This window comes from Capricornis sumatraensis, chromosome 8 (assembly GCF_032405125.1).
Source record: "Capricornis sumatraensis isolate serow.1 chromosome 8, serow.2, whole genome shotgun sequence".
Lineage (NCBI taxonomy): Eukaryota > Metazoa > Chordata > Mammalia > Artiodactyla > Bovidae > Capricornis > Capricornis sumatraensis.
In genome coordinates this window covers 93,689,587-93,709,417 of record NC_091076.1, presented here as the reverse complement: position 1 = coordinate 93,709,417, position 19,831 = coordinate 93,689,587, and the positions used below count along the sequence as shown (strand labels likewise).

At 48.9% G+C, this 19,831-nt stretch overlaps 1 protein-coding gene across 1 annotated transcript; it reads left to right on the top strand.

The window, feature by feature from the left end:
• The first annotated feature begins 1,449 nt into the window (after positions 1-1,449).
• MEOX1 (mesenchyme homeobox 1) lies at positions 1,450-18,040 on the top strand. Its single transcript, XM_068978843.1, has 3 exons — positions 1,450-1,918; positions 16,431-16,603; positions 17,918-18,040. Exons 1-3 carry the CDS (start codon positions 1,450-1,452, stop codon positions 18,038-18,040), a joined length of 765 nt encoding a protein of 254 aa, XP_068834944.1.
• The last annotated feature ends 1,791 nt before the right edge of the window (positions 18,041-19,831 follow it).

The window sequence follows — 19,831 nt, the reverse complement described above, 5'->3', positions numbered from 1 at the left end:
GGTGGTCCAGTGGCTAAGACTCCACGCTCCCAATGCAGGGAGCCTGGGGTTCATTCCTTGGTCAAGGAACTAGATACCATGTGCTGCAATAAAAATCGAAGATCCCCCATGCCGCAGCTAAGATTTGGTGCAGCCAAGTAAATAAATATTTTTAAAAAGAGAGAGAGAGAGAACTCTTTGGGGAACGAGAAGCTCCTGATTCCAATTTCCATTCACAGACTCCATGGAAAACTTGGCCTCTGGGGGTGGGGAAGACAAAGCAGGTGGGCGAAGGTTACAGGGCCAGAGAGCAGGTGGGGGAAGCCAGGAGAAACTTCAAGGAACCTACCTAAGTGTCTTTCCTTTGCCTTGGAGAAAAATGACTTGAAACCCCACTAGACAAGAGTGTGGCTAATTGGCATGTAAGTTGGGGGTTAAAGAGCGGAAGGAAGAATCTGATTGTTTTTTTAAGTTACTGAGAAAGTGAGAATGTCACTGTGGGCTGAGAGAAATAATTTTTTTTCTGGAGTGTGTCTCTCTTTCTACTACAGACCGTAGTGGGCCACTGAGACTTGCAAAAAAAGATTGCTTTTAATCCACCTTCCTTTTTGCAAGCAGCAGTAGAAGGGCCTTTAAATCAAATGCAATCAGCAAACTTGTCTCTTGCACTTATTCCCCGCTTCACTCCCTGGAATTTGGCACTTGATGGTTTCTGGATCTGACTTAAGGCTTTTTTCAAATCCAAGACTTGGGGAATTTTGTTAACAGTGCAATAAAATAACTTCATAGTGTTATAGGAGGCACATTAAAGAAAGTGTGTGTGTGCTGCTCTCTTTCCTTAAAAAAAAATACAGACAATGTTTCTTTAAAAGACTCCATCTGCAAATCCCATTAGATGTGCATATAAGGTTTCTGATGATTAATAGTTGCCTGCTCGGGTTTTGGTTGGAGGGGATCGTGTGTGTGCTGGTTAACCCCTCCCTCTCCTCTCTCACATTTCACTTCAGAAATTTGTCACTCTCTCCCCACCGCAGGATTTAAAAGTGTGTCTCAGCAGCCCTGGACCAGCTCTTTGCAGGCATTTGCTGCGGGCTCCAGGACAAGCCCTCGTCAGCCGGTGCGTCTGGGCTGGGACAGTGAAAATGTTTAGTGTCATCAGCGACAAATACACGTATAGGGGACCCCACTAGGCAGGCTGGTGGGTCAGGGGGAACAGGAAGCCAGGAGCCAAATCCAACATAGGTGCGGGCACACATATGTGTGGCCACCCACACGTGTGCGTACTCTGAGGAGCAACTTTCGTTTTGGTTTTTGTTTTGGTTCCTGGGGCAAATTTTCTATTGAACACTTTTGCCCTCCTGTTCATTAAAAAAAAAAAAAAATTTTTTTTTGGTTGCATTTTTAACAATTTGAATATAAAAAGTGTAAGAATCCAACCTTTGAAAGGATTGAGGCGGGCAGCAGACGCAGATGGATCCAGCGGCCAGCAGCTGCATGAGGGGTCCCCACCCCCCGGCCCCTGTCTGGGGCTGCCTTCGAAACCCCCACTTGGAAGGCACTGGAGCCTCAGGGCTCCCCCACTACCCGCCAACCCCATTCTCCTTCCACCAGAAACCAGACTTCCCAGCGACAGCGACAACTGCATACCCCGACTTCTCAGCTTCATGCCTGGCAGCCACCCCACACAGCCTGCCCCGGGAGGAGCGAGGCTTCACTGAGCAGCACCCTGCCTTCCCACAGCCCCCCGATTGGCACTTCCCTGTGTCAGAGGCCCGGCGTAGGCTCAACCCAGGCCCCGTGGGGGGCTCCAAGGAGATAGGGGCCAACAGCCCAGGCCTGGTGGACACGACAGGAGGCCCAGGAGAGGACTATGAGGTCCTTGGGAGCACTGCCAATGAGACGGAGAAGAAGTCAACCAGACGGAAAAAGGAGAATTCAGGTAGGTGGCTGAGGAACAGATGACTGTTCCTTTACTGTGTGACTTTGAGGAAGTTGCTTGCCCTCTCTGAGCCTAGGTAGCCTGATGTGAATGGGGGATAATATAATCTAACCTCCCCAAAGGCCAGAGACTTAAACCAGTTACCTTTGGGGGTATTTCTGCTCAAAATTCTAGGATTCTCTGGTGATGGGGGCTATGTCTGTGTCCTCACCTCTCCTGGGTTCCGAGAAGGATGTGCTGGAAAGAGAATGAAACAGGATCCACAAAGATTGGAGGGCAGGTGGGATGGAGCCTCTGGGTACAGGTTGGCAAAGGCTGGAGGGAGCTTTTCTGAACTGGACTGTGTCTGGGTCACAGTTCTCACCAGTATGCCCCAGCCGGTTCCAAATGGCCCCGAGAGCCCCAGGGCTTACTCCCCAGGAGAGTTAGCTCACTCCCCAAGGCTCAGAGGGCTAGGACCAAGGCTGGGACCCTGGGCAATCAAACAGAACCAGGACTCTGTGTCTCTGAAGTCTAGAGGCAGCAAAGCAGACATAGGGCAGGGATGCGAGAGGCAAACGCTAGGGTTTGGGGCAGACTGCCCATGAGGAATGCACTGCCCTGCTGGGCGTGTGCACAGGCCAAGGGGCAGCACAACCTGCTAAGGTCTGGGTGATCTCCCAAAGGCCACTCCTCAGAGGAGCCTTTCTGAGGAGTCACTGATCTTGGGGTGAGTCAGAGAGGCAAGCAGCAGAGGGTAAGCCCTGGTGGAGTATCAGAGGCCAGAGGATGGAGCTGACCTGCTTGTTCAGACCCCATTAATGTCCATCTGCTCCTGGTGGTGGGGACTGTTGTTTCCTCATCTCCCCATGGGATCTCCCAGCTTCTCTCACCACCCATTCACCTTTTGTCTCGTTCCCGTCTCTATCTCGACCAGAACAAGACAGTGCCCTTGCCTCCTGCACCCACTGCCCGACTATGTCCTCCTAACGACTGCCCTCAGGGTACATCTATCTGTCTGAACCTACAGAAGAGTTTCCATGGGGCTAATGAGGAGCAGGCAGCAAATGAGAAGACCAACCAAAGAGAACACTCTCTGCTTTAGTTTACAAAGTGCTTTCAAAGTAGCCCAGATTTCCCGAGCATCTTTTGTTTGCTGAGTTTTGGCAGAGGCCCTGGGGCTGCAGGGATGAATAAGGTGTTCTCACTCCTAAACAGCTCAAACTGAGAGGGAGGGGAGGCCAGCAGAAGCCACTGGCAGTGGATATGCTATGACTGAGGGGGTTCAAGGTGCTGTAAGAAACATATGATAGTTCTGAGTCGCACAGGTTCAAGTTTGGTCTATCAGGTCTTATCAAGTGCCTCGATTCTTTATGCGTGGAAAAGAAGAGACCGAAAAGCTTGAGAGGAGTTCTGCTAACATGGAGTTAACAGAGAGTGACCCACTCATCCCAATGTACCCAGCACTTTCCTGGTTTTAGCACTGAAAGTCCAGTGTCCCCAGGACAGTTGGTCACCCTAGAAGAAAGCTCAAACCTCAGACTTCAGACCCCAAACCCCACACCCTTCAATAGATCTCAAACACAATTCTCATTTTGAAATATCTGGTCTCCATGCTTGAAGAAGTCCCTCAGTGTGCTCACAGTGGATGATAAAAACCACAGTCCCTGGTGGTCCAGTGGTTAAGACCCTGTGCTTCCCCTGCAGGGGGCAAGGGTTCAATACCTGGTCAAGGAACCTTTAAGATTCCAGGTGCCATGCTTCAAGACCAATAAATAAAATAATAATTTCTTTGAGTTAAAAGCAAAGCAAAACAAAACATAGCCCTCTTGGATGCTATGAATAGAAGGGCTCTTTAAATTCTCACCCGGTTAAACCCTGAACTGTTCCTAGGCCTGGCTGGAAATTTGCTGAGAATGGGACACTTTCTGCTTCTCCTCTCCAAGGAACTCTCAGCTCCTTGGCTCTGCGCCTAGTTGAAGTGTTCGCCCCTTTACAGCGCCTGCCACTGTAACTCCTCAATCTCCGCCCACACCCACCTCAGCTGCATCCAGCCACTTTCCAGGGAGCTGTGAGCCAAGGGTACTGGGAAGGCATGGACACAGCCAAGGGCCAGGCTTAGACAAGGTCATTCCACGTTTCAGCTGGACCCAAATGCACCATCTTTCCTTTTGATGAGTGGCCCATGGATGGTGCTTCTCACATGCCAAGCATCTGGCCACCCCAGGGCACCCTCTTCATAGGGTCAATTTCTGGTCAGGAGAGGTTCCCACCCAGGAGGGGCCCTGAGCTTTCCCTCAAGGTCCTCTCAGAAGCAGCACTGGCAGCAGCAGTCACACAAGGCAGGGCACAGCTAGCTGACTCTCATTCATTCTCTGGGGTTCCAGATACTCTCTGATCAACATGGAAATCTTTATCCCCCAGTGGCTTGCATCGTCCTTTGGGATTTAATTAAAGAGGCAGGAAAGATCAGCTTTGTAAGAACCTAAAGAAAAGGGAACGCGATGGGCAGAGCTCACAACTAACTCCAGGAGTCTGGAATTCAGATCACAAGAGACAAATCCACAAAGAATCACCACCCTGGGACTTCCCTGGTGGTGCAGTGGCTAAGACTCCACACTCTCAATGCAAGGGACTGGGGTTCGATCTCTGGTCAGGGAACTGGATCCTGCATGTCCCAACTAAGACCTGGCACAGCCAGAATAAATATTGAAAAACAAAACAAAGAACCCCCACCCACCCTGTCAATCCTGATCCACTGGTTGGACTGTCTGTTTTAAACTTTGATATCCTGTTCATCTTGGACTTTTTGTAAGAATTTTGATTTTTTTAAACATTGCGTTAAAATATTCTTTCTCTTCATTACTGTGGTTTTTGGCACCCCTTGCATGTTGTACTCAATGTGAGTGTCTCGCCCCAGCCCCTGCTAGGCCATCTCTGGACGGTTAACCAGCACTGAACAGAAGTGTGTTTTCCATCATGCTTCACCATCAGGCAGACAGGTTGCGGGTTGGCACTGCCACTTCCCACTGCTTGACGTTGGGAAAGTCCTTAAGTTCTTGGAGCTTCTGTCTCCCCAGCTGTAAAATGGGACTATAACAGTATCATCCTCCCCATAGAGTCTCTGCGAAGGTTAAACGCTGTGATCCGTGAGATGAACCCTGTGCCTGGCACATGAGTTCGATAAATAGTGGTTGTGAATGGTATCAGGCCCGTCTTTACAGAGCTAGTCTCCAAAACATAGAATCTGACAAATAGTCCTTTGTTTTGGGGGAGAGTGGAATTGAACATTTCAAACATGCTGTCTCAGAAATTCCTGAGCCTGGGGTATAAAATGCGGAAACTTCTCAAAATCATTGTTGGTCCTGAAATCCAGTTGCCATCAATTAGGAGCCTGAAGCTCAGAGAGCCACCAGAAAAGCTGGGGGAGGGAGTGAGTCGTGCCTGGTAAATGCGTCCCAAGCTGGTTGGCCTGGCCAGGAAGGGTCCAGTAACAGAAAGTTACTGAAATTTCGTTTTGAAAGGAACGTTCTCTGCTCCCCAGTCTCCTTCAAAGCTCTGCCAGTCCCAGTTGCTTTCCCATCACTTGACATCACTGGAAGTGAAGCTGATTGGCTCAAATAAATGGTCAGGAAAGAAGAGCTCCCTGGACCCTACTCTGAAACTTTCTGTTGGTTCACAGCACAAAGCTGATTTAGGAGTTGGCTGTGATGTTAACATGCCCTAACCACCCCCACTCCGGGGGGGCCAGGGAGCGTTAAAGACCCCTGCTGGCAAGGACAGCTGCCACTCCTGTTTGCCCCCCAATCTGTCACGGCTACCATGGTTGTCTTTAATTTATGGGAATGAAGGATTTCACGGTGATTTCCTGACGGGGTTCAAGGGAAGGTCGCGTGTGATCAACCCGGTGGCAACAGGTGAATCTGATCAGCCGCCTGGGAGGGCCTCCGTGCCTGGGATCCCCGCTGCTGGCTGATGCTCTCACATAGTCATTCTGTCTTCATCAGACTTGCTTTGTCCTCCACCCCATACTCCTGAAGCTCCGACATGTGTGCCTCCCAGGGTTCCTCCTTCCCTGTTTTCTCCCCTGTAAGATCTGATGTCCACCTGCCCTGCCCCTGCCCAGCTATGCACACTCTCAATTTCCCCTGAGGTTGAGGCCACAAAGTGGCCTCTTTCCCACCTGATTTCCTTCTACAGCCCACCCATTCCACTTCTATCACCATGCAACAAGACACCAAGCGAATTTAGTTGCCTTGAAAAGGCACCCTGCTTTTTCTCCCCACCACTCCGATTTGTTCAGTGCTTCCCCTTGCTTCCCCTTGCCTCAAACACCCTTCTCTTCTCACACCCTTCTGCCTTATTTTAACATCCAGCTTGAAAGCCATCTAGTCCAAGCATCCTTCACTCCTTCCATCCTTCCTTCATGATTCCACTTGTACATGGCATCATTTCAGTGAAAGTTATAGTTTAGAAGTTTCAAATGACAGTATCACTAGAACCTGTGGCTGATTTTATAAATACAGTTTGTAACTTCATAAAGGAGCTCTCCTAAGGTTTCTTACCATCAAATATCTAATATTTGAAATCTGTTTTTTCTTTAATATGATCAAAAACACATCATGTAAGCTTGACCATCATAACCACTTTTAAGTGTGCGGTTCAGTAGCATTAACTATATATATATAATTGTGCAACAGATCTCTAGAACTTTTTCATCTTACACAATGAAATTCTACATCCGTTGAAAAACAGTTCCTTTTACCCTGTTGCCTGCACCACCCCGCCCCCCAGGCCCTGGCAACCAGCATTCTACTTTCTGTTTCTAAGAATTTGATTACTTTCAGTTCAGTTCAGCTCAGTCGCTCAGTCGTGTCCGACTTTTTGCAGCCCCATGAATTGCAGCAAGCCAGGCCTCCCTGTCCATCACCAACTCCTGGAGTTCACTCGAACTCACGTCCATCGCGTCGGTGATGCCATCCAGCCATCTCATCCTCTGTCATCCCCTCTTCCTCCTGCCCCCAATCCCTCCCAGCATCAGAGTCTTTTCCAATGAGTCAATTCTTTGCATGAAGTGGCCAAAGTACTGGAGTTTCAGCTTTTTACCTCATATATGTGGAATCAAGCAGTATCTGTCTTTTCATGATAGATTTAGTTTACTTAGCCCAATGTCCTCAAGCCTTATCTGTGCTGTAGCATATGACAGAATGTCTTTATTTTGTTTAAGGCTGAATAATATTCTGCTGTGCGTATATGCACCTTTTCTTTATTCATTCATCTGTAATGGCCACTTGGTTTGTTTCCACCTCTTGATTATTATGAATGATTCTGCAATGGACCTGGATGTGCAAATCTCTTTAAGATCCTGCTGTGAATTCTTTTGGATATATACTCAGAAGTAGAACTGTTGGATCATATGGTAACTATTTTAATCTTTTGAGGAACCACTATACTGTTTTCCCTATGGAATGCTTTTGTTGACCATACTTTTGGGGTCATATCCAAGAAATCATTGCCAAATCCATTCTCTCCATGTTTTTTCTAGGAGTTTTCTAGTTTTAGGTCTTGCATTTTTAGGCCTTTAATGTATTTTTGAGTTAATTTTTATGTGTGGTGTACAGAAAAGATCCAACTTTATCCTTTTGCTTGTGGAGATCCTGGTTTCCCAGCACCGTTTGTTTAAGATTGTTCCTTCCCCACTGTGTAGCCTTGGCACCTTTGTTGAATATCGTCTGATCATTTATGTAAAGGCTTACTTCTGGGCTCTCTATTCTGTTCCATTGATGTATGTGTCTCCTCTTATGCCGGTATCACATTGTTTTGATTACTGTCACTTTGTAATGTGTTTTAAAATCAGGAAGCAGGAAGCCTGCAGCTTTGTTTTTCTTTCTCAAGATTGTTTTGGCTATTCAGGGTTCTTAGAGATTTCCTATGAATTTTAGGATGATTTTTTTCTATTTTTGCAAAAAATAATGCCATTGGGATTTTCTTAGGGATTGCATTGAGTTTGTAGATCACTTTGTGTAGTATGGACATTTTAACAATATTGCCTTTCAAAATCTATGAACACAGGATGTCTTTCTTTTCATTTGTGTCTTTAATTTCTTTTAGCAATGTTTTGTAATTCTCATTGTACAAGTTTTTTGCCTCCTTAGTTAAGTTTATTCCTAAGTATTTTATTCTTTTTGATGGTATTGTGAATGGGATTATTTTCTTAATTTCCCTTTTGAATTGTTTATTGTTAGTGTATAGAAACACAACTGAGTTGTGCATGTTGATTCTGTATCCTGCAACCTTGATGAATGTATTACTTCTAAAAGGCTTTTGTGGAATCTTTGGGGTTTTCCACATACAAGATTGCACTATCTACAAAGAGAGATCATTTTACTTCTTTCTTTCTGACTTAGATGCCTCTTAACTTCTTTTTCTTGTCTGATTGCTCTGGCTAGGACTTCCAGCATTATATCAACTGGAAATAGTAAGAATGGGCATCCTTGCCTAGTTTCTGATGTTAGAGAAAACTATTTTAGTTTTTCACCACTGAGTATGATATTAGCTACAGGCTTTTCATATATGGCCTTTATTATGTTGAGGTAATTTCGTTTTCTTCCTGGTTTGTTGAGTATCCAAGAATCCTTTGGTGACCTCTCTCTCCACACACGTGGAGCATGCCCTGTTGACAACTCTATTTTAGCATCAAACCACAGTTGGCTTATATCCAGAGTTATAGATGCATACAGCGGCCTTCTTCCTTAAAACGGAAGTGTCTAGATGGCTGGAATGCTATCTGATTCACCTGTGCAGTATCACTAGCACCTACGGTAACATTTGTACACAGAAGCTGTGTGTCTGGCCAATAGCCTCTACTGTAATCTGGCATTCACTCATTCATTTTCTCAGTTTCTGAGAGTGCCTCCACTGCCTGGTATGGGGTTTTCACCATGTGTGCTGTGCTTCTGTAAAATGCATCAGGACTTTTATAGTCTCAGTCATGAAAAAGTGTGCAGAGAGCCAGACTTCGATCATAAAACCAGTGCAGGGTCAGGGTGAGTGCTGGGGTCAGAAAGATGTGTAAACATCCACATGCAGGCTGGGCTGACTCACAGGAATCCCCTACAGGGCACTGGGGTTGGGTCCAGCAGGGGGAGCTGCTATGGCTGAGCAGTAAAGGGGACCCACCATGGTCAGGCACTTAGGGGGGCTCCTGGCTGGGCAGTTAAAGGGCCCAACTGCCACGTGAACAAGTGGCTGTGCTCGCCAGTCTAGAGGAAAGCACACCTTTTTCTAATTTGCAGAGAGATCCCTATGGTCTTGCATCAGCTTTGTACCCATCATGGCCTTGTTCCCTCTCTCTCCTCAGTGGTAAGCACAGCTGTAGGGAGTTAGGTGGGGGGCATCTTGGCTCACTTGGGTATAACAAATACCATAGACTGGGTAGCTTAAACAACAGACATTTATTTTCCCACAGTTCTGGAAACTGGAAGTCAAAGATCAAGATGTTGGCAGTTCGGTTTCTCCTGAGGCTTCTCTCTTTGGCTGGCAAATGGCCTCCTTCTCGTCATGTCTTCACTTGGTCATTCTTCTGGGGGTGGTCATTCTCTGTATCCTCATCTCTTCTTATGAAGACACAAGTCAGATTGGATTAGGGCTCACACTAACAGCCTTCCTGGAGAAGGGAATGGCTACCCACTCCAGTATTCTGGCCTGGAGAACCTCATGGACTGTATAGAACATGGGGTCGCAAAGAGTTGGACACGACTGAGCTAAAGTATTTAAAGTACTTTCATACTCTGTACTTAAAGTACAGAAAGTACTTCTGTGAAAGTACTTAACAGCCTCATTTTAACTTCATCACCTCTTGAAAGACCCTATCTCAAAACAGTCACATTTGGAGGTACTGAAGGTTAGAATGTCAACATATTAATTGGTAGAGGGGACACGATTCAGCCCATAAACAGAGGAAACGGGGACAAGATTCTAGCAGTGGCACAAATGTTCCAGTTATAAATCCCTTTCAGAGCTTCCCTAGCCCGGAGTCCAGGGTCTGTTGGCCACTAGAGCTTTTCCATTCCTATAAGGTGTTGCTTCTGGCCACAAGGAGATCCTGTATTCTTTTTTAAGTTTTTTTTTTTTTTTTTCTGATGTGGACCGTTATTTAAAGTCTTTATTAAATTTGTTACAATATTGCTTCTGTTTTATGTTTTGGTCTTTTGATCACAAGGCATGTGGGACGCTAGTGCCCCGGGGGATCAAACCTCCATCTCTTGCATTGGGAGGTGAAGCGCTGACTACTAGACCACCAGGGAAGTCCCCATCCTGGCATTCTTATCTTTTCCCCACAAACAGAGAAGAAAAAGTGGAGACTGTTTAGGAATGAATCCCTAGAGAAGCAGGGTGTTTGACAGACAAAGAAGGAAAGGACGTGATAACAAAATAAATGGACAACCTCAGTAAGTGCCACCTGGGTCATGAGCATGGCTCCTGAGTATCACACCCAGTGACTGCAAATCCATACCCACCTCTGAGGGGCAAGACTCGAGGCCCCTGGAGACCCCTAGAGCCAGCTTCCTCAGTGCCCACTCTGCCCATTGAATCAGGCTGCCCTGGCCTCTCCCAGCTCCCACCCCTATTCTAGCCTTTTCTATTTCATGTTTTCCCATCTTCCTTGAATTCAATGATGAAGGAACCATGTGAGCAGTGGGGCCTGGGTCCTAAAGCCTACGCTTCCTTTGGTGACAGCTGAGGGTGACATCTGGAACTTATAAACACAAAGCTCAACGGTGCCTGCGCCTTCCCCAGCCATCTCAGAAGCTCACTGCTGCTCCTACCTCTCATTTCCACTGCCCCTCCCCACTCCAATTCTCTGCTGCAAACCTCCATGGTCCCCACACCCGACTCCTCACTCAGTCCATTCCACTTTCCCTCATCAGAGCCCACCATCACTGACTGCCCCACCACCAACACCTGGGACTCTCTGCAAACATGACTCTAGCCCTAGGCATTCCCATCCCAGAGAACATAACCTAAATTCCCCAGGCCCACTGCTGGGCTCCTCAAAGAAGCTGAGAGCCCTACCATATCTCCTCAGGCCCCCATGGGAGAGGAAAAGGGTCTAGACACTGAGGTGGGGTGGGGCCCAGAGAGAGAGGGTGGCCAGTCCTAGGAAGACAGAGAGGTCTGGATGCAAACGCATCTGGGGAATGGTTCCATCCAGGTCTTGTCTATTTTGAGGGCTTTGACTCCTCTCTCTGAAGCTGAAAGTATCAAAACTAATGAGCAGGGGATTTCCCCGGTGGTCCAGTGGTTAAGACTCCATGCTTCCAATGCAGGGGGCATGGGTTCAATCCGTGGTCAAGGAACTAAGATCCCACATGCTGCACAGTGTGGTCAAATTAAACACACACACACACACACACACACACACACACACAGAGCTAATGAGCACATTAAAGGTCTAGTCTGTAGCCCAGGAAACTACAGGCACCATTTTCAGAGGATATGCTGAGGTCTCACCTATGGAGAAGGCAATGGCACCCCACTCCAGTACTCTTGCCTGGAAAATCCTATGGACGGAGGAGCCTGGTAGGTTGCAGTCCATGGAGTCGCTAAGAGTCCAATACGACTAAGCGACTTCACTTTCACTTTCCACTTTCATGCACTGGAGAAGGAAATGGCAACCCACTCCAGTGTTCTTGCCTGGAGAATCCCAGGGTCGCACAGAGTCGGATACGACTGAAGTGACTTAGCAGCAGCAGCAGCACCTGGGGAAGTCCCTGGGAGGCCAACCTGGACACAGATTCAGATTGCCATCCTTGGAGTAACCACATCTCCATACTCACTGTCCCGCAGCCCAGGGTGACCTAGACTGGATGGGTCCTGGGGGACTTTGGGCAAGCCATTTAACCTCTGGATCTCAATTTCCTCATTTGTTCTATGGTCTAATGTGTACCTTACCTACCTCACAGAAAAATTAAGAGGATCTAATAGGAAGCAACCTAATAGCAAGGAAATAGCTTCCTCTCAAGGAAATCTGGGTTCTCAGCCCACTTCTGCCACTAACTTGCTGTATGTCTTTAGGCAAGTTTCTTACCTTAACCTGTAAGGTAAAAAGGCCACATCAGATCATCTCTAAGTCCCCTTCTAGGTCTGCTATTCTATGATTCCGTAGTACAGAGGAAAGCCCAACAGAAGTTTATCTCTGGGGGAAAGAAACCCATTGTCAATCATCAATTGCAATGTGCTATTTGAACATGGGGCATGTGACCATCTATCTGGTCTTGGATAGAAATTTATGTTAAATGGCTGTAAGAGTTGGGGAATAGGAATACAGGACTCCAAAAAAGGCACATTCCCCAAGGTCTGTCTGAGCCTCCCTCTAGTCCAGATAAAGCTGTCTGCTGACTATAAGAAGGCCTGCCAAACGTGACAGCTATTTATGAAATAATTTACCTTGGATGGTGTGAAAGCTCATGGTGGAAACTGCAATATCACACACACACATCCTGTTTGCATTTCTCTGGGCACTCTGGACCATTCCATCATGGCCCTGCTCCCTCTGAGGGTGTGCAGAGGATGGGGTGGGGTCACATGGCTCCTCCATAGACACAGAGGCAGCCTGCTAAACGCCAGCCTCCTCCCTCTGCTGTCATGGAAGGGCACCCTTTGGCCCTGAGGAAGAATCAGGACCAGGAGGATTGATGTGTATCCTCATGCAGATCAATTCTAGTTACTGTGCCTGGAAGCAATAGTGATACAGATTCAAGCACAGATACGCAAAAGTACTGGGAGAAGGGAAAACAGTTACAAGGCCAGACGTTGAAAAGGCGTCCTTTTCGCACAGTTCTTGAGATGTGGTGCCCCGAGAAGCATCGTGTTTTACCTCTGCCTGCGCTCCCTCTCCAGCATCATCCCCAGGAGAACCTTTTCTGGTGGTTCTTTCAAAGGAGTCTCAGCTGAATGCCACGCACTGTGCTGGGTTAACACACGTTTCCCATCTCATTTTACCTTCGAAGCAGCTTTTTGATCACAGCGGTTGCGATAGCTACCTTGATATACTTCTAGTCCTTTTGTCATTTCTAACATTTCTTAATGCCTGTGGGAAGCTGATGAGGGACAAAGGTCCTCCCAGTGCCACCCTGTTTAGCCAAATGTTGCCTTGAGGTTCACATACAGGTTCAGACACTGGGTTCCCAGCTTATCCTGAGGCCCCAGTGCCCAAATCAGGATAATAAGAGATGAGAGAGGAGAGTGGATAGGGAGGGGTTACCCTGGTTGTTGCCCCACCACAACCAGTCCAAGACCAGCTACAAAGGGCTCATTTTCCAATCTCCCCTCTTCTCTCTAGAAAAGAAGATGTGCAGGACTCTGTATGTGTGTGTAGGATGGGTATAACTGTGGGGAGAGGTGTCCATAGGGCACCTATGCACACCTAAGCAGGCCTGGGAGAAGGGGAGGGTGGGGTGTGAGCATCAACCCAGGACAAAGCTTCTGGGAGCCCTGGAGGTGGAGATGCACAGAGCTGCCCCCAGCCAGCCAGCCAGACACCAGGGCTGCTGATGGCCACAGCCCTGATCAGCAGGATCTGGATTCAAATCTCAGTTCCGCTGACCCAAAGCTGCCCGGCCAAGTTCCCGGGCCTCTCTGAGGTTGCTTCTGCCTCTGCATACTGAGAAGGATTTAGCAAACATTTAGCAAGTACCTCCTATGTGCCGGGTTCAGTAGCAAGTGAGAAAAGCAGTTACATCCCTGGGGACAGAGAGCTATGAATCAAATTATCACACAAATCCACATGACAAAGATAAAGGGATAATAATACTGCCTACTCCTTCCGGTGTTATGTGGGGACGATTAAAGCCGTGTCTGCATCTTAGCACAGGGAAGACTTTAAGAAGTGACAGCTGCTATTACCCCAAGCCCTCAGATGGCATCTCAAGGAACTGAAGAATCAGCGCTTTGAAGTTTTAAAAGCATCTTCCACCTACAGCAGCTTGTCCAGGCTTCCCAATAACGCTGGGAGGTAGATTTCTGGATGAGGAGTCTGAAGCCCAGGGAGGTTAAGCGACTTCCTGAGAGGCTCCAGCAAGAAGATCGAGGATGCACACCTCGGCGCAAGTCCTCTGGGTTTGACACACCCGCTGCTGTGAAAGGAAAGGACTGGGAAACACTGAGCCCCAGGGCAGGAGCGGATGGGAACCGCGCCAGGTTTCGCGGCCTCGCTCCTCCTCCGCGGCGTGACCGTGACCGCCCCTCCCTTCCTGGGCCGCGACGGCCAAGGCTAAGGACTCCTGGGGGACCCCGGCCGGGCGGCGCGTCCTTCCCCTCCAGCCCCCGCTCTGCTTCCGGAGAGGTCTGGGCAGGCAGCCCGGCTGGAGAACTCGCCCCCTTCCTTCCCGGCCCCCGGGCGCGGGTGCGCGCCCCACCCGGACCCGGCGCGGACAGCCGGGCATCGGGGCTGCAGGGAGCCCAGGAACCGGGGCTGTGGGGATCCCTGGGGGCGGCCCTCCTCCGCCTTCTCCGCTTCCCCCGGACGCCCGGCCGGGGGCGGGAGGCGCCCCCATCTCTGTCCCGCGCGCCTCCCCACTTCTGAGCCGCCTCTCCCCGCCCTTCTCCCGGGCTCCCGGCGGGGGACTAGCCGACTGAAATACAAGGGACTGCGTGGAAAGAGCTAGAAAGAACCTGCAGGCTGAAGTTCCCAACGGAACGCGGAGTGGACGAGGGGGCTCTGTATCCCGACCCCGCTTGGCAGTCTGGCGGTTTGGCCAGCTTCCCAGTCTGTAAAACAAGGACAGTGAGTTGAAAGACTTCTTATTTTTAGAGCCCTGCGTAAAACGAGCTTCCTGAAGCCCTTTCCCGGCCACGTGGCACGCCTTGGTAGTTCATTGTGCGGGTGTGTGGGTCTCCTTCCTTTACGCCTCTCCATCCACCACCGTCTCTTACCCTGCTCCGGGAGGTCACGACACAGTCCCTTCTGTGTATACAGCACTTAACAGTCTGTAAAGCCCTCCTCCATGTATTTCATTAGAACAGTATGTTAGTCAAACTGCCTGAGTGGATTCCAGCCCCTCCACTCACTGGCCAAGAGAACAATTTACTTCATTTCTCTGTGCTTAGTTTTCTGTTCTGTAAAATGGGTTTCGTCCTAGAACTCACCTGGCTGAATTACTGTGAAGATTAAGTGGCTGATACACCTGAAGTGCTTGGTCCCTGCACCCCTGTTAGCAGCTGTGATTGAGCCCCTGCTATGTCTAACTCAGAGCCTCCTTCATAAATGAACTTTCCAGACTGGGAACCTCCTGGTGTCAAAGGTAAAGGCTAGGGTAGCCAGGTCTTGGAAGCCAGGAAGAAACTTAAAGCAGCGCTTCTCAATTTACATGTGCACACAACTCCTAAGGTAGTAACTCCTAAGGTAATAACAGACTCTTTGCAACCTCATGAACTGTAGCCTGCCAGGCTCTTCTGTCCATGGCATTCTCCAGGCAAGAATACTGGAGTGGGTTGCCATGACCTTCTCCAGGGGATCTTCCCCATCCAGGGATCGAACCTGGGTCTCCAGCATTGCAGGCTGCTGCTGCTGCTACTGCTAAGTTGCTTCAGTTTTGTCCGACTCTGTGCGACCCCATAGACGGCAGCCCACCAGGCTCCCCCGTCCCTGGGATTCTCCAGGCAAGAACACTGGAGTGGGTTGCCATTTCCTTCTCCAGTGCATGAAAGTGAAAAGTGAAAATGAAGTCGCTCAGTCGTGTCCAACTCCCAGCGACCCCATGGACTGCAGCCCACCAGGCTCCTCCATCCATGGGATTTCCCAGACAAGAGTACTGGAATGGAGCAGTCTTTACCATCTGAGCCACAAGGGAAGCCCTAACTCCTAAGGGGATCGTGCTAAAATGCAGATTCTGATTCAGGATATCTGAGGATGGGGGGTGGGCAGCAGGAGATCATGCAAGTCTGGTCAGTGCCCAGGCTCTGCTGCTACTGCCACCAGATCATCCTTTAAGAAGCCAGGTCTTAGAGCAGTGGTTTGTAACCCTGACTGCATGTCTGAATCATCAGAAGCCTTGTTAAAACAGATCACTGGGTCCCACTGCCAGAGTTTTTCATTCAGCAGGTGTGTGTGTGGTGATGCCCAAGGATTTGCATTCATAATGAGTTCCTAGATGGGGCTGATCTCCCCGAGGACAGAGAACCTCAGTTTTAAAGCATCTTGCCCCACAAGCTCACAGCCACTACCAGTGTCAAGTTGAGGGTGGCTCAGGTGGTAGAGGTCATTCAGCAGCCAAGGGCAGCTTCTTGTGCTCTGGATATTAAAAATAGTTGTTTGAGGGGCAGGGCACTTGAGGTTGGGATCCTGAATTCTTTCCATTTCTCTTAGGTTAAGACATTAGAAGGAATGATAAAGGGACACGGTGGGATCTTTCTCAGCATCCTTTAGAAATAAGAGTGACAGGGAAAGGCTGCGCCTCTGCTTGAAGACAAAAGAAAGGAAACCAAGGTCCCTATGGTTCATGTCTTCCTGTTTGGGGTCCTCTCTCCCCAGACAACCAGGAGAATCGAGCGAAGCCAGAGGGCGCCAGCAAGGCCCGCAAGGAGCGGACAGCCTTCACCAAGGAGCAGCTGCGGGAGCTCGAGGCTGAGTTTGCTCATCACAACTACCTGACCCGGCTCCGCAGATATGAGATCGCGGTAAACCTGGACCTCTCCGAGCGGCAGGTGCAACATGGAGGAGCCCCTCCTCTTCCGGCCATCCCTCCTTTTCTGTGCTCTCTCATCCCCCCCTTCCCTGCCCCCTTCTCCTGGAATCTTCTCCTTCCTCCTCTCCCTCCGCCCAATCCAGACATTCTGGTTGTACCTGACAATCACCTGCGGAGATTCTAACAAGGCCGATGTATGGAGCTCACCCCTAAAGATTGTTTTCACTGGTCTGGGGTGGAGTCCAGGCATCAGAATTCTTCAAAGGTCCCCCAGGTTGGGACTTCCCTTGTGGTCCAGTGGTTAAGACTTCTGCTCCCAATGCAGGTGACGGGGTTCAATTTCTGGTCAGGGAACTAGAGCTCATATGAGGCAACTAAGACTGGTGCAGCCAAATAAATAAATATTTAAAAAAAGTAAAAAGTCCGCCAGGTGATTCTCACATGCAGCCAGGGTTGAAACCTCTGCTCTGCTTATCCCCAAACGTTAGTGTGCAGTGGAATCACCCAGGCCCTTGTTTAAAATGCAGATTTCAGGGTTCCACAGTGTGATAGTGCAATAATAGAGGGAATCTGCATTTCTAGTAGGTTCTCCAGGTGATTCAGACATGCAGCTGGTTCCTGAGCACATTCTGAGAAAAACTTCCCCACCCTTTGTTTTGGCCTTTTCTTCAGAGCATTCCACCCATGCTCTTGCTCTGATGTGGTGTAAAATTTAATAATAACTGATAGCAGCTTTCAGTTGAGAAAGTGATCTGTTGGAGTGCTGGATTTAGAATCAGAGGACTTAGATTCAAATCTTGCTTGTACCACTTCATAGCTCTGGGACCTCGATCACATCTCCTAACTTCTCCGGTCTCCAACTGGGTCATAATCCCACCCTAAAGGTTTACATGCAGGTAAATGCTGAAGCTCAGAAAAGAAAATGCCCACACCAGAGCTACCTAAGCTGAAAAATGCTTTCCAAATGTTCCTAAGGGAGAGGCTGGTGATTCTGTGTTCCCAGATCCTTGGGTAATAGAAGCTTAAGGGAGGGGTGTCCACATAAGAGGGGCGGGGCTTGTGAAGGGGGTGGGGCCAATGCAAAGTGACATTTAGTACCAGTTCTTCTGTCTGTGAGGTTTTCTTTATCTGGGGACATAAGACAGGTCTTTGAGCAGATTGATGAGTCTTACCTTTGGTCTCAATACCTGGAGCCTTTGGAGGCATGGGGAGGGGCAAGCAGAGTTTCGAGCTGGGCTCCCTGGAGCTGCACCCCAGGTACCTTGAGCATCAGTATTGGTGAGGTGGTCACGCCTGCCCTGAAGTGACCAGGCTCCTCTGCTTCCTTCATCAGGTCAAAGTGTGGTTCCAGAACCGAAGGATGAAGTGGAAGCGCGTGAAGGGGGGTCAACCCATCTCCCCCCATGGGCAGGACCTCGAGGATGGGGACTCTGCCGCCTCTCCAAGTTCAGAGTGAGATTCTCCAGGGAGAAAAAAAAAGACTGAGGACTGAGCCCCCTACCAATGACCCCCACCCCAATCCCACCTTAACCTCCTCCCACTCTCCCAGGGCAGCCTCTCCACACTTCACAGTGATTCCTGGATAGAAAGCTGCCCAGGGTTCCTGGAAGCCTTGAAGTTTCTAGAAAGTTCTGTCCAGCATTACTCTGTCTTTAGCAGCCCCTTCCCCAGGGCCTTCGCTTCCCACAATTCTCATGGGGTCAATCATATAGCGCCCAGATCTGACCCAAGTGAATTTGGAGAATAGCTCCAGGGACACTGTTTCTTCGGGTCTAAGCTGCCACCCACGCCTCCTTCTCACAACGTTCCTCCCACACCGGCCAGACCGCCTCCAGTTCTGGACACCTGGCCTGATGGGAGAGGAGCCTTGAGACCAGCTGTGAGTCACTAAAGCAGATGCCCCCAAAGAAAGGCAAGGAGACACACACACACACACCCTAGACCAACCACCTCTCCTTCTGGGTTTTGTTCTGAGGCTTTGGGGGACCTCAGTTGTCCCAAACCCCAGGAAAAATCAATGTGAGGAAGTCTGAAGACAGAAACTTAGCTGCTACAAATCATAAGCCATCCATGAATCCAAATTGGCTGGCTCCATGGGCAAGTTCATGAGCGCTGGCTGGAAGCAGACAGTCAGGAGGACAGATTGGTACAGGTCTCTGTGGTCCCCACACAGGCTTTTCATGCTGGCTTGACTAGGTGGGTGAGAAGGGACCCAGGACAGCACCTGCTTCTTCAAAATCAATTCAGGGACATACCTGGGATTGTTGAGCTGGACTCCAAGTCTCTGGAACAGCTATTCCTTTTAAATCAGTAATTTCTGGATGGAAAAACTATCCAGATGCTCACATTATTGAAGTGAGGGCTGGAGAGGGTCCCTGTGTTCCAAGGATGGAGCAGCCATACTAGGGCTGCTTACTGGGCGAGGGCCTAGAAATGTGGGACCCTGGCATGGTTTCTTTCTCCAGCTGCAGGGTCTTGTGCTTTCAAAGAACTCTGGCTGCAAAAGGACCAAGAAAATGTCCTACTTTCTCCATGGGATGCATCTGAGCCCCTCCGAAGTGTGCATTCCACAAATGCTGTTATGATGGGAGGAGCTGCCACATTTATGTGTGGACTGCCCAACCCCCACCCCAGGACTGTTGGCCCAGCAACCTGGGGCTACTGACACCTTGAGAGAGGCCCCTGCCTGCCCCAGTGCTCTGTCCCCCAACACCCGCTGGTGTTGCAGAGGGAGGTCAGCAAGAGTTTGAGTTCCTGTACGTAGATGTAATCATTCATGTGTAAAAAAAATACAAAAACAAAAAGCCCACCTCCCTATCTTGAAAGGACAGACTCTGTGGAAAATGATTGCCAAGTGAGATGGCTGGTTATAGCATGTGTAATTTTTTCTAAAGTATACTTCATCTATTTTCTTTAGATTACATCAAGTTAACTGTGTAAGATCAATTCACTTAGTAAGAAAAATCTTCAAGAAAGAAAATCAATAAAAAGAAAAAAAAAAAGAGCAGAGTTTCCAGGTCTTTTTTCCTGGAAGAGCTAGGAACCACATGTCTGTATGTGGTCTTCTGATACTCATGTGAGCATCAGCCAGACAAGATCTAGAAAGAACAAGAAAACAGAAATCCTCTAAACCAAGGTATCCCTTGGTTCTCCAAAACGTAGGGGTGCAGATATAATGGATGTTTTTTTTAAAAAAAGTCTTGTCTTCCTTGACTGTATTGTCTTCATTTCCCATTGGAGAATTTTA

Excerpts from the sequence above, each read along its gene's own strand:
- MEOX1 (XM_068978843.1), top strand. The coding sequence starts at position 1,450 with ATGGATCCAGCGGCCAGCAGCTGCATGAGGGGTCCCCACCCCCCGGCC. Across the intron at positions 1,919-16,430 it reads ACGGAAAAAGGAGAATTCAG|ACAACCAGGAGAATCGAGCG; the intron begins GTAGGTGGCTGA and ends CTCTCTCCCCAG. Across the intron at positions 16,604-17,917 it reads TGGACCTCTCCGAGCGGCAG|GTCAAAGTGTGGTTCCAGAA; the intron begins GTGCAACATGGA and ends TTCCTTCATCAG.